This window comes from Perognathus longimembris, chromosome 9, assembly GCF_023159225.1.
Source record: "Perognathus longimembris pacificus isolate PPM17 chromosome 9, ASM2315922v1, whole genome shotgun sequence".
NCBI lineage: Eukaryota > Metazoa > Chordata > Mammalia > Rodentia > Heteromyidae > Perognathus > Perognathus longimembris.
The window spans coordinates 43,517,411-43,532,272 of record NC_063169.1 but is presented as its reverse complement, the minus strand read 5'-3'; the positions used below and the strand labels follow the sequence as shown (position 1 = coordinate 43,532,272).

The 14,862-nt window shown below is 38.4% G+C and overlaps 1 protein-coding gene across 1 annotated transcript; it reads right to left on the bottom strand.

The window, feature by feature from the left end:
- Nucleotides 1-4,778: 4,778 nt before the first annotated feature.
- Nucleotides 4,779-8,406, bottom strand: Fabp7 (fatty acid binding protein 7). Its single transcript, XM_048354645.1, has 4 exons — nucleotides 8,272-8,406; nucleotides 7,680-7,852; nucleotides 6,910-7,011; nucleotides 4,779-5,031 (listed from the first exon to the last, which is right to left on the bottom strand). Exons 1-4 carry the CDS (start codon nucleotides 8,342-8,344, stop codon nucleotides 4,981-4,983), a joined length of 399 nt encoding a protein of 132 aa, XP_048210602.1. The 5' UTR covers nucleotides 8,345-8,406; the 3' UTR covers nucleotides 4,779-4,980.
- Nucleotides 8,407-14,862: the final 6,456 nt, after the last annotated feature.

Here is a 14,862-nt window from a genome sequence, read left to right as displayed (position 1 = left end):
AGGAACTGAAACCAGAAATAGAAGCAGTAGCGGATTTACATTTCACACATACACACACACACACACACACACACACACACACACACACACACACACACACACACACACACGCTCGCGCGCGCGCGCGGCGGGGGGCGGGGAGATTTGAGGACTCCTGGTATGAAGGGCTGGGAGGGGAGGGCACATCCCCTTTGGGAGAACTCTTTCCTAACAGGCACAGGACCCTGAAAAAAAATAATAAAAAGGAAAGAAGAAAAGTTGAAGCTAGTTAGGCAGCGGAAACTGTAGATACAAATATTCTGTGTTCTTTGCCTTACCATTTATGAGGATGTTGACCTCTTTGGGAAAAGGCTAATAGTTTAAATTTATAAGGCATGGAAACATTTGAAGAAGAAAGTTGCTTCTGAAATTAGTAAGCTCATAAAAGATTCCTGGAACTGAGCTGCTCTGAAGAAGCCAGGTCTGTATTAGACATCTTGCAGAAGGAGGCGCTTTGGATACACCCTGATGGGTGAAAGGATATGTCCGTGCCATCCCAGGGCACCATGTGGAGATAATCAAAGACAGGAGAAGGTTCAAAGGAGGTTTATTAGTGGGGCCATATTTTCCACGGGAGAAGGAGCTACATGGTGTCTGCTCCTTATCCAGGTGGCAGCTTCTCTCTCTGGGGGTAAAGGGGAAGTAGGTAGGTAGTGAGTAGGAGTGGCTCATTAGGTATGGGTGAATAAACTTCTCAGGATGTCCTCACTAAATTCTAGTCTCCACCACGCTTGAAGCTAAGAATGTGGTAACATCCAAGTGCCATTTCAAGTCCTGACAGGATAGTCCTCATCTTGTTCAGTTTGCAGGTGATTGAAAAGTAGCACAAGTAGCCTGGTGCTTTCCAAGAACAAATTATCCTGGCTGATTGTAGACTGCAGGGGAGAAGGTAGAGCAGGGAAACAGGAATGAGCTTGTGAGAGAGAACAATGCCAAGATTAGCAAATAACCACGTGTGAGTTTCCAGGCCAAACATTTTGAAAGATAGGAGGTCCCTAAATTGAAAAAAAAAAATGGCTTTGAAATAGTTGAAATCTAGGAAATGTTGTGTCTTACATAGAGAATAGAACAAGTGGGGGAAAGCACCATTCTCCCTTCTGCTCGACTTTGTCTTGGTTTCATCTGTGCTCACTTCTACCTTCTCAGTTTCTCAAAGCTTTAGGTGTCCTGGCATGTCTGGCTCTGGCTTTGTTTGTATTTATCTAGAGGAGGTTAACCATGAGAGCTGAGGGTGGAAGTCTCTACTTTATCTCTGAGGTCTTTGTGTGAGCTTCACCAAATACCTTTTAGCCTAGCTTATGTCTTTATGATCTTGTATGCTCACACATTTTCTTTCCCAAAAGAACAGTTCCAAGGTTAGTATGTTGACACATTATTATGTGAGATTTCTTTTCATTGGAAAGAAAATGATTTGAATCTACTCTATAAAAATTGAGGAAGCAAATGTGTGTCAAAAATGTTTCTAGAAATATACTGAGAACTTGATATTTTAGCCTAGGGTGACTTTTTTTCTATTTAGACTTCCCAAACATCTTTCCATTCCTTCCTCTGTTGGAAATTAATATTATTGATCTGACCTCATTATCATGAACTGAACAGATACCCTATTTTTGCGTTGTATGGTGAGTACAGAATCTATGTTTCTATAGCCCAGTCTGAGGTCACCAAGAGGACAGCACTGGCCAGATAATGTTAACTTGGAGATAATTTTAATAGGATAATTGGAAAGAACACCATCCCACTGTTCTGTCTCATGACTTTAAAGACAGCAGTAGACTCTGTAGGACCAGAAAGCTCAGCTATATAATTTTTTCTTGACAGTAACTCTATCATTATGCTTTATATTCTATTACCCTAAATTATACCAAACTACAAATTGAGTATCACTATTCCAAAAATCCTAAATCCAAGATGCTCCAAAGTCCCAAAATGTTGCAGCATTGATATCACACTACACAACTAGGAAAATTCCTCACCTCACCTCATGTGACAGGTCCCAGGCGAAGCACAAGTGCACTCAAAATACCATCTTAAATAGCATTGTGCTATGTGCAACAGGCGTATATGAAACATAAATTAATTGGTCTTTTGACTTGGATACTATCATCAAGATATTTCATTTATGTTTATAAATACATATGTTTACAAAATCCAAAATACCTCTAGTTCCATGAATTGTAGATAAACATCTAAATAACAGTAAGTAATAATACCATTCAGTGAATTTTTTCAGTTGAAAGAATTACCTCATGTTTCATATTTACAAGTTATTGTACCTGGAATAACTTATAAAAACGTACTGAATTTACTAGGCTGAAAAAAAGAATATTGTAAGAGTCAGGAACAATAACTTGTGAATTTGAAACATGAGGTAATTCATACTTGAGGTAATTCAAACATGAGGTAGTTCATATTTGTAGTCCCAGCTACTCTAGGAGGCAGAAATAAGAAGATTTTTTTTTTTTTAGTTAAGCCTGGGCAAATTTTTTTTTTTTTTTTTTTTTTTTTTTTGGCCAGTCCTGGGCCTTGGACTCAGGGCCTGAGCACTGTCCCTGGCTTCTTCCCGCTCAAGGCTAGCACTCTGCCACTTGAGCCACAGCGCCGCTTCTGGCCGTTTTCTGTATATGTGGTGCTGGGGAATCGAACCTAGGGCCTCGTGTATCCGAAGCAGGCACTCTTGCCACTAGGCTATATCCCCAGCCCCGTGGGCAAAATTTAATATGATTCATTCTCAACAAATAAGCAGGGTGCATACCTGTAATCTCAACTGTTTGGTCTACGAGATGCTGGTGACTCATGCCTGTAATCTTCGCTATTCATGAGGCTGAGATCTGAGGATCACAGTTCAAAGCCAGCATGGACAGGAAAGTCAGTGAGACATCTGTCTCCTAAAAGCTACTCGGGAAAATCTAGAAGAGGCACTGTGGTTCAAGTGGTAGAGCACAAAGAGGTTTGTGCCTTGAGCACAAAGAGGTTCAGGAACAGTGCCCAGACCCTGAATTCAAGCCCAAGGACCAGATTAAAAAAAGAAAAAAGAATATCATGGTCCAAGGCTAGGGAAACTATGGTCCAACAAAAGCATGAAGCTTTTTTTTTTTTTTTATTGTCAAAATGATGTACAGAGAGGTTACAGTTTCATATATATTAGGCCTTGGGTACATTTCTTGTACTGTTATCTTCTCCCTCATTCCCCCTTCCCCCTATCCCCTTTCCCTCTCCCCCTATGAGTTGTTCAGTTGGTTTACACCAAATGGTTTTGCAAGTATTGTTTTTGGAGTTGTTTGTCTTTTTATTCTTTGTCTCTTGCTTTTGAAATTCCCTTTCACTTCCCTAGTTCTAATACCAGTATATACAGTTTCCAATGTACTCAGATAAGATGCAGTGATTGTGCAGGTACAACCACAGGAAGGGGATACAAGAGGCTCATCAACAATAGAAGCTACAGTTTCACATGGCATGTTGAAAGTAATTACAACTATCTAAAATTACAATTACAATTATCTAAAAATAAACTAAAACCAAACGATCTGAGGAATGGCTCAAACGATAGAGCATTTGGCTAGCATGTATGAAGACCTGAATCCAATCCAAATAGCACTACCATTTAAAAAAAAAAAAAAAAGGAAGAAAGAAGGAAGGCAGAAACAAAGAAAAATTCTCGATTTACCTCCCCTGGGCAAAGGCTAAGGAAGAAAAAGTTCACTAAGAAATAATCAGAGAAAATAAGTTGCTGTTTGGTTTCAGAAGAAAATTTAGCTACAATATTAATTAGGGGAGGAAGAAAAGTATACCAGTGGAAAGTTTCGTTGTTAATATTAATTACTAGTCATAAGGAATTGGTCTAGCTAATGTCATTCAGTTTCCTCACCAGTAAAGTGAAAACAGTAATTCCTACGTTCCTGCAAATATTGAAATATTGACTTCTGAGGTTGGCCCTCTACCACTTGAAGATGATGACTCCAACCCTGCTTTTTGTTGGTTCTTTTGAAGTCTAGTGAACTTTATTGTCTGGGTTGGCCTGAAGCTGAGATCTTTTGGCTCTGAGCCTCCTAAGTAGTTTGGGATTACTGGCAGGAGCCACCAAATCCCGACGCCGTGCATTTTTTTTTACATACTTCATTTTAATATTTCTACTGATTTAATCCAACTCACTTTAGTTGGTGGAGCCTCCTTTTAATAATCTGGTGAGATCTACTTTCCTATTTATCTTGTCTACAAGGAATGTTGATAAATTGTTCTGATTCTATGATATTGTGTTTGCTTATTTTAATACAACATTTTGAAAGGTATCTGACTGTTTCTAACAGCAAAAAGTCATTTCTGTAGTCTGCTAATCCATTATGACAAGAATTGTTTTTACTGGCTGAATGAATTTAATCATTTCAAATTCTTCATTAAAGACTCAAATAAAAAAAGTGACACTCCACATCTTTAAAAAATATCTTTTTTTAACTAGTATTTTATTGAAGGTGCTGACTTTTCCAGCCTTACTTTTTGCCAAAAGAAAAGTTATTTTCTTTAAAATGCTGTAATTATACAACTTCTCAGCAGGTTATTGGCAATTAAAGCAACCACAAAATCTGATGTGCACGTAAGTTTTTTATTCCAATTTGATTTGCATTACATAGAAAATGAAACATATTCATTTTTTAAATAAAAATTGTTATAAAATTTTAATGAAATTTAAATTAAACTTTAATTTTCTTTTAAAACTTAATGTAATTTTAATTTGATTTGATTTTAATAAACCATGGTAAACTCACATATCAAAAATTTGACAAGTTGTTTAGTCAAACCAGTTTTTAAATCGACATTTTCTGCCTCCACACCAAGGATAAGCTTCTAATAAGGGATAAGCCGAGCCTCATTCACAGGACAGTATGGATGCCCAAGTACAGAGAAGAATGGAAGAACTTCTTCAGTCCAAGGCCAGTGGCTTCCCTAAGCCTTCTCATAATAACGAACAGCAACAACATCACCAAAACTGAGAGTCTGAAAGAGTCCAACAGTAACCACACTTTTATACTGTACCATTGATAGCTAAATTCTTAATGCTTAGTGTATATGTGATTCAAGAATTGTGCCAAAGAACAAAGATATTTACAATTAAATGTTGCATAAGCATCTCATTCTTAAAACAAGCCAACACAAAAGAAACAGATTTAATATAAACATGTACACATTGTTCACGTTTCTGAAATGACCCTCAAAGAGAAGAAGAAAAAAAAAAAGCCGTGTTATCCAAATGCAAGTTAAAAGAATTCCTTAGTGTTTGTTGTTTGTGGGTTTTTGTTGTCATTGTTTTGGTTTAGTTTTGGAGACAAAGTCTCACTGTGTAGTCCAGTCTGCCTTTGAATCCTCCTGACTCAACATCTAGGGTGTTGGGATTATAGGCATGTGCCATGTGTCAGCTCATTTAATCTTAAATTACCACAGCAACAGGAGCAAATTGTGTCTGAAGAAGGACATATCTACACTGTTGTTTCTGTTCCCTGCCTTGAAAATGCACCAAATTGGGCTGGGGATATGGCCTAGTGGCAAGAGAGCTTGCCTCGTATACATGAGGCCCTGGGTTCGATTCCCCAGCACCACATATACAGAAAACGGCCAGAAGTGGCGCTGTGGCTCAAGTGGCAGAGTGCTAGCCTTGAGCGAAAGGAAGCCAGGGACAATGCTCAGGCCCTGAGTCCAAGGCCCAGGACTGGCCAAAAAAAAAAAGAAAAGAAAAGAAAACACACCTCCCCCCCAAAAAAACAAAGAAAATGCACCAAATTCAATAGGTTTTCATGTAGTTCTCAATGCATCATCAAATTTCCTGAGAAAATTCCAGTGATATGTGGAATGACTTGCACCAAGTCAGCTGTGACTGTTCATTGCCCTCTTGACACTCATTGCTTGGACTATAAGGACATAGCCCATGTGAACCTATGTAATTGGTAGGTATGGTGTGGAACATAGGCTCTACTACTTGGATGTCAAGTCCATCTGGAAAAAATTATCATAAAATTGATTTGTAGAATTAAGAAGGGTAGTGTGCTCATGATTATCAAGTACTGATGTTATCAAGTACTGATAAATTTCAAGGATATTGGGATCCCTATCACCCATTGCTTTCATCTCCATTTCCGAACTTGGTCTTGTCTGGCCACAATCATGCATGCTAATGTGAGCTTTCTTCACTCTTCCATAATCAGAGAAGCAGAGGAGAAAACATAAAGGAGAACTTTGCATTTGCTCTTTTAAAAACGAAACCTTCCTTCTGTCAATCTTTGTAGAAAAATGTTGGCAAATCTAGATGAAATGAAAACTGGCTCTCTTTTCCCCAATCTTATTCCCACACATAAAAGAAATACGACTATTTCAATCTTGAACAGTTCTGATTTTAGCCAAAGGAATAAAAAAAGTTTTCTTAAATAAGAAATTAACTTGACTACATCAGTATTAATCAAGTAGGCTAGATTAACATATAACATTTTCCCCAGTTTCTAATGTTGCTTTATCATTAGAGAAATTATTTGTAAATATTTTCCTGTTTTCTTGTAGTTGTTTTCAGAAAAGTAATCACCTTCATATATTTTATGACTTTTATATTTAAGTTTCACTTGAGATATTCACAGTAACCTTACCAAAAATGTTTGCTTTGATTGACAGCCTGGGATAAATCAATAGCATGTGTTTAACAAAGCTGAACTGAACGAACAATTAGTTCAGGTCATTTTATTTCTCTTGTTTTACACATGGTGAAATAATTTTAAAGAAGGAAAAGAGGGAAAGAGAGAACCACAGAGAAGGGAAAACAGAGGGATGGAGCAAGATGTGAAAAGTAAAAGGAGGAGTATGAAGAGAAGTGAACTGTCAACCTTCCCTTACCGCAATCATTTTGCCATCCTTAATTTCCCTTACAAGCTTTGTTTCTTTGCCATCCCATTTCTGTACATGAATGAGCTTGTCTCCATCCAGACTCACAACAGACTGAAATCAACAATAAAATGCAGGACATATCAATAGAGATAATTCACACTTCTGATGTGCAATCCAAATGACATGACTTTTGAAAAGCTGTATAACTGAATAAATTATCACCAGTTAATATACTATTAATCCCTACAATAATATTTATTGTTAGCTAAATGTCCCATTAATTCTTCACTTCTAGATTACTTCTAGGTTCATTTTGTGTACACCTTGGTAAGTCATAATTTGATTGAAATATATACATCTAGAATCGAAAACTTGTTATGTCAGAGATAAAAATTCTGAACCAGTGTTTTCAATTAGTTATCTTGATTTATGCAAAATCTTTGAATGAGGACAGCAAGTTAGTCAACATGAGGCAATCAGAGACACTAAACAAGGTCTAAGCTTTTGTTCCCAGTAATGCTATCTAATACTTTCTGTAATAGATTTGATATAAAATGTGAAAAGTATAAGGCAAAAGACACACAGGCTGGAGATTTGGGCTACAGCAATAATTCATTGTTTAGAATATAACATAGGTCTGCCAGAATGCTGACTATGGTTCCCTTCTCCCTGTATGGGAATTCTGAAAACATTCTATACTTTCCAATCTCAAAAACACAAAAAGAGAGACTCCTTGATCCTTTCCTCATCCATCCGTTGGAGAAGAAAATGCTTCTTACCTTACAGTTTCTGTCATCTATACTGGTTTCCTCAAATTCCGTTCCCAGGTGAAAACTGATCTCTGTGTTCTTGAATGTGCACTGAGTCCTGACCACCACTTTGTCTCCTTCTTGACTGATAATTACTGTGGGTTTGGTCACATTCCCCACTTGCCTAGTGGCAAAGCCCACACCTGAAATAGCACAAAGAACAAATACAGACAGGAACAACTCCCCAAATAGCCCCTAAAAAAGAAATCTACTTCCCAGCCCTAGAATCCTGCTCTAAAGTATAAATTTCACTATATCCTGATGAAGCATTAATAATTCCTCCACTAATCATACAACTCCTGAACACAAATAATAAGTGATAAGAAACATTGAAAAAAATCCATAGAAGTATTTCATCTCTCACAGTATATCAAATGCTCTGTTATTTGACTCTGTGCCAAGAAAGCAGGTAAATGTTACATTAAAAAGCTATTCCATGGGAGTATACTGACCTGCCAGGACAGGGTTTTTTGTCTAACTCTTGCTAATTTGATAAGTGAAGAAAGGGATCTGCAAGTAGCTTCAGGTTAAAAAGAGAACAGTATGTCTTCTTTCTACCTACCTAAAGCCTTCATGTACTCGTCAAAGTTCTGACTGTCTGTCAGCTTCCAGGTAGCACAGAAAGCCTCCACCATCTTTACTCTCTCCTTTCACCTCAAAAATAGGCAAGAGACAGAGGATCTCACGTCTTACTGCCACTGCAATTCAACAGCAGCATGGGCCTTCTTATTTGAATAAGAAGCCGGCAAAAAGCCAATGATTTGAATTGCAAACTTGTCCCTCTTTTCCAGTAGGCTGTCACACTGGGAGAGGTGGGAAGGAGGGTTCTTTTCCTCTTTGTGATTGGCTCAGGCCACTGGGTTAGCAGAGTAGGTCAAATTCCTCCCAATACACACACTGCAGCTGTTATGCCTGGGAAATCTCTGCAGGGATTCATCCAAACTGGAGTCTGGGAAAAGAACATGAGAGAGGGTCTTTCAGATTTTGAGAAAAAAAAATTGGCAAAGGCAACCTCAAACTGTGAGGAAAGAAGAAGAAAAAGATACACAATAGGACATTCAGATTGATTTCCGTTAATGGCAAAGCTGGTTATAAATGAGGATCCCCCTTTTAAAGACAAAATTACCCACTGAAATGTCAGACTTTTCCATGAAAGGAGCCTGAAAAGTGTATTTTATTTTCGGTTATATTTATAAGACTTGCAAAATGCAGACTAAAACATGCCAAGCTCAGGAAAGATGTCTTTCTATTTGAAGGCAGTTCTGCCTGATCATTAATGAAGGGGCACTAATTCTTGCCCCTTCTCAAGACAAACTGAGTGAATTTAAAGATCTCATTGTTTTTCCTAAAAATGTGAGAACCAGACTGGGATGGAAAAGGAGCCCAAAGAAGAGTATGGTTAGGATTCACTAATGAGGTACTAAATAAAGAGAGTGTTCTTTTCTTCCCTCCTTTCACAGATTATAGAATTGATGTGGAAAAAGAAAACTAGACAGAAGGCCATTTAGTAAGATTCTAAAGGATTTGTACCACAGGACCTTTTGATTTCCTGAGGCCACATACGCATAAATACATTCTGTGTAGTAATGGGGAGGCAGGGATTAGAGGGGTGATGCGAATCAGGAGAGCTTTGGCTTCAGTTAATTCAGGCTCAAGGTACTCCAAGAATGGTAAATTTCAAAGATTGTAAGAGAGTTGCTTAACAGAAGTCTCTGAAATTCCTACCTAGAGAAATTCTTACCTAGAGATTGTTTGTGCTTTGCAAGCATAGACTACCAAAGAAGCACTTCCTAGCCCCACATGGAGATGGCAAAGCAGTCTGGCTTGTCAAATCCTGCTCTTATCTCATTCTTCCCACCTAAAACTCAGCCCATTACATTTCCCTTCTGAACACACCAAATTCAGCAGACGACGCTCAGAACATATCTTAGCCAGTTGCTAGCTATATGATTCTACTTCCATATCTCCAAGGTGTGTGCTTACTATATTCTCTTCACACTTGGTTTTCACCCCATTTTCACTATATATGTGAATGACATCTGTGGACGTACACAAACTGATGCTTTACCCTCCAAATCTATCACATTTTGCTTCTCGGATATTTTCTCCCATCTCTACGATTGCTATCTCAATACAAGCCACCACTGAGCTTACCTAGTTCTCCGACAATTGCCTCATCACTCTTCCTGCAGACACGCATGTTGTCCAATCTTTTCCCCCACATGTCATGTTCACAGTACAAATCAGCATCTGTTTACTGGGGTCGAGCATCAGTTCACATACTCCTATGGAGTTCCTTTTGAACATCTGGTCTGATAAAGTGATACTCCAATCTTTTGCATCTTTTTTAACTCGGGTTGTTTGTTTTTTCACTACTGAACTGTAAGTATTCAGGTAAAACTTTTTTTTTTGTTTTTTAGTCAGCCATGGCTTGAGCTCTAGGCCTAGGTACTGTCGCTAAGCTAGAGCACTACCACTTGAGAAACAGTGCCATTTCTGGTTTTCTGATGGCTAATTGGAGATAAAAGTCTGACTAACTTTCCTGACTGGGGTTGGCTTTCAACTGTAATCCACAGATCTCAGCCTCCTCAGTAGCTAGGATAACAGGGGTGAGCCATGGCCCCCTGGCTCAGGGAAGATTCTTCATCTCTTTTAGGTGGAGTCATTGGCTATGTGTTTTGTGAATTTTCTCTTTTCATTATTCTTTATTTTCCTAGTGGAAATAATAGTTTTGCTAATGTCATGTTAATTTGGACTTACAAGGCAGTAAATTTTATGTGTATAATACCACAGTGTTTTGTTGTTGTTGTTGTTGTTGTTGTCAGTAGTGGGGCTTGAACTCAGGTGCTAGGAACTACCCTGAGCTCTTTTGCTCAAGGATAGCACTCTACCACTTTGAGCCACAGCTCCACTTTTTGGTTAGCTGGAGATAAGAGTCTCATAGACTTTCTAGCCCAAGCTGGCTTTGAACCATAATGCTGAGATCTCAGCCTCCTGAGTAGCTAGGATAACAGGCATGAGCCACAAGTGCCTGGCAAATGCCACAGTTTACTTTATAAAATGTAAGATTGAACGTGACCTTCTCTTAATCCCTTTCAAATGGGTTCTTTCTGATGGCAACATAAGATCAAAATTTGTAATGAGTATGAAGTAGCCACTCGCATTTTGGAAGACTCTTTAAAAGTCCCAACAAAAGGCTCATAAATAATGTCTAAACAATAAAAGCCATAGAAATCAGTGTCTACTGCCTGACTCAGTGGCCTAGACTGACTCACAGTCCATTCTCAAAGCCATTTATAGACATCTGCAGGTCTGAGCAGTAGTAGCAGATAGAACAGGCAACGCAGAAGACAGAGCTTCCAAACATTCACTGACTGAAGTCTCCTAAACCTGAGAGGGCAACATGGGGCCTGACCTAAACAGGCTGAGCTTGAAAATACCCTAAGTAGTTAAGAAAATCTGGAAATGGAAGCAGACCAGAGGGAGCAATCATAGAGTGAAACCCTTCTGGCATCAATGTCGCCTTTGAATCATGTACCTGATGTAGCCTAATCCACAAGCTCTCTTTGGTGTATATGTGTTAAAATTCATATAATTCATTTATCTATGCAAGCCAGTCCATGTGATAAAAGTTCTCAAACTAATTTACTACAAAATAGTCTTTTTTATTCTTTCAAATAATACCCTATATTATTCTATAACTTAAACATTTTTATTATTTATTTATTAATTAAACAAATTTTTTTGACAAGGTGTTGTGCAAAAGGGGTACAGTTACATAGTAGGGTAGTGTGTGCATTTCTTGTGATATCTTACACCCTGTTTTTCTTTCCCTTCCCTCGGTCAGGTAGACATATATAAAATACACAGTGTACCAAAACCTACAGTAGCCATGTGGCCTACGTCAAAGGAAATTCACCTAGGGCTTTAAATGTAATGTCGGCAATAGGGTTTGCTTATCCTTGTCTTATATGAATGTACATACATAGCTTTTGAGCTATTGTGATGCACTAACAGGTCTATTTTTGACCTTTATATGTTGAGTAATTGTTTGGTTTTAGTTACATAATCCAGGGTCGCTGACCCAAACTTGTCGGCAATACCATTTGAGAAGAAGTTTTTAGTTTCACAGACCTGGTCTCTACTGTTTCCCCCTCCCCCCACCTTAACAGTCATATATCAAGGAGATCATGCCCCTTTGTTTTCTGTGTTCTAGGCTTGTCTTGCTCAACAATATTAGTTCAAGTTCTGACCATTTCCCTGCGAATACCAATATTTCACCATTTCTAATCGCTATGTAGTATTCCATTGTGTATAGGTACCATATTTTTTGGATCCATTCATCTGTGGAGGGGCATCTGGGTTGTGTCCATATTTTGGCTATTGTGAATTATGCAGTAATAAACATGGAAGTGCAGATGTCTTTTTGATATCTTGAGGCCTGTTGTTCAGGATAGATGCATAGGAGATGCATGGCTGAGTCATAGGGTAGGTCTATATTGAGCTTTTTGAGGAACCTCCATACTGTTCTCCAAAGTGGTTGCACAAATTTGCACTCCCACCAACTATGGAGAAGGTCTCCTCTTTCCCCGCACCCCCTCCAGAATTTGTGGTTGCCTGAGTTCAAAGTATGGGCCATTCTAACTGGAGTGAGGTGGTATCTCAGGGTTGTTTTTATTTGCATTTCCTTAACTGCCAGGGATGTTGAAATTTCCTCATATGTTTCTTTGCCATTTTTATCTCTTCTCTTGTGAAGTCTCTCTTTAGCTCCTTTGCCCATTTCTTAATTGGTTTACTGGGCTTGGAGGGGCTTAGTTTTTTGAGTTCTCTGTAGATGACAGATATTAGGCCTTTGTCTGTTGCTGTGGTGGTAAAAATCCTTTCCCATATGGCTGGCTGTCTTTCTAGTTTGGTGGCTATGTCCTTAGCTGTGCAGAAACTTTTTATTTATTTTGCAGTAGTCCCATTTGTCCAGTCTCTCCCCTATCTGTTGTGCCCCTGGGACTCTATTCAGGAAGTTCCTTCCTGTGCCTATAAGTTCTAGAGTCTTTCCTACTCTGTCCTTCAGTAGTTTCAAGGATTCAGGTCTGATGTTGAGGTCCTTGATCCATTTTGAGTTGATCTCCGTGCATGGTGATAGGCTAGGGTCTACTTTGAGTTTTCTGCATATGGCTGCGCAGTTTTCCCAGCACCAGTAGTTGAAGAGGCTCTGTTTTTTTCCATTGCATGTCTTTAGCTCCTTTGTCGAATATCACCTGACTGTAACAGTGCAGTTTTATTTCTGGGTCTTCAATTCTATTCCATTGGTCTTCAGGTCTGTTTTTATACCAATACCAGCCTGTTTTTGTTATGATGGCTCTATAGTAGAGCTTGAAGTCTGGTACTGTGATACCTCCTGCACTGCTTTTTTTTTTTTTGCCTAGAATTGCTTTGGCTATTCTAGGTCTTTTGCTGTTCCATATGAATTTATGGGTTGCTTTCTCTATTTTCAGTGAAGAATGTAGCTGGGATTTTGATGGGGATTACATTGAATTTGTATAACAATTTGTGCAATATGTCCATATTCACTATATTGATTCTGCCTACCCATGAGCATGGGAGGTCTTTCCATCTCCTTGTGTCTTCTTTGATTTCCCTTTTTAGATTTTTATAGTTCTCATTAAATACGTCCTTCACGTATTTGGTTAGGTTGATCCCTAGGTACTTTACTCTTTTTTTGGCTACTGTAAATGGTATTATTTCCATAATTTCCTTTTCTGTTTGTACATTGCTTGTGTACAGAAAAGCTGCTGACTTTTGTGGATTGATTTTGTATCCTGCTACTTTGCCAAAATGGTTTATTAGGTGTAGGAGTTTGGGGACTGAGTTTTTTGGGTCCTTCAGATATAAGATCATGTCATCTGCGAATAGGTATAGCTTGATTTCTTCCTTGCCGATTTGGATTCCTTTGATGTCCTCCTCTTGCCTTATTGCTATGGCTAGGGATTCCAGCACTATGTTGAAAAGAAGCGGGGAGAGTGGGCATCCTTGTCTTGTTCCTGAGTTTAGGGGGAATGATTTAAGTTTCTCCCCATTTAATACGATATTAGCAGTTGGTCTGTTGTAGATGGCTTTTATTGTTTTGAGGAATGTTCCATCTATTCCTGTTCTCTCCAGAGCTTTTAATAAGTATGGATGTTGTATTTTGTCAAAGGCTTTTTGGGTATTGACTGAGATAACAATGTGATTCTTGATTTTAGTTCTGTTGATGTGGTGAATTACATTGATTGGTTTACGGATGTTGAACCATCCTTGTGTCTGTGGGATGAAGCCTACTTGGTCATGGTGTATAATTTTCTTCATCAGTTTCTGGATCCTGTTAGCTAATATTTTATTGAGGAGCTTTGCATCTGTGTTCATTAGTGATATTGGTCTGTAGTTCTCTTTTTTTGTTGGGTCTTTGCCTGGTTTGGGGATGAGTATAATATTAGCTTCATAGAATGAGTTTGGGATTTCTCCCTCAGTTTCTATTTCACGGAAGCATTTGAGGAGTATTGGTATTAGCTCCTCACTCAAGATTTTATAGAATTCATTGGTGAATCCATCTGGGCCTGGGCTTTTCTTTGTTTGGAGGCTCTTGATTACCCCCTGTATCTCGCTGTAAGTTATTGGTTTGTTATTTCTTCTTGGTTCAGTTTGGGCAGTTTATACTTCTCTAAGACTTGATCCATTTCTGTAAAATTATTGTTTTTTAGTAAGTAAAGGTTCTGGAAATAGTTCCTTATGATTGTTTGAATGTCGTGTGTATTTGTTGTAATTTTTCCGGTGGAGTCCTGATTTTACGTTTATGAGTCTCTTCTCTTCTTTTTTTTGTAAGTCTTGCAAGGGGTCTGTCAATTTTATTTATTTTCTCAAAGAGCCAGCTTTTAGTCTTATTTATTTGTGGAATGGTCTTTCTATTTTCAATCAAATTTATCTCTTCTTTAATATTTGTGATCTCTCTCCTCTTAGTCATTTAGATTTGATCATTTCTTGTTTCTCCAGTTGTTTTAGTTTCATCATGAGGTTATTCACCTGCTCTGCTTCCATTCTTTTAATGTGAGTGCTGAGGGCAATGATCTTGCCCCTCAGTACTGCCTTAGCTGTATCCCATAGGTTTCTTTGTGATGTATTT

Excerpts from the sequence above, each read along its gene's own strand:
- Fabp7 (XM_048354645.1), bottom strand. The coding sequence starts at position 8,344 with ATGGTGGAGGCTTTCTGTGCTACCTGGAAGCTGACAGACAGTCAGAAC. Across the intron at positions 7,012-7,679 it reads TAGATGACAGAAACTGTAAG|TCTGTTGTGAGTCTGGATGG; the intron begins GTAAGAAGCATT and ends TGTTGATTTCAG. Across the intron at positions 5,032-6,909 it reads AGGATGGCAAAATGATTGCG|ACTCTCAGTTTTGGTGATGT; the intron begins GTAAGGGAAGGT and ends GGACTCTTTCAG.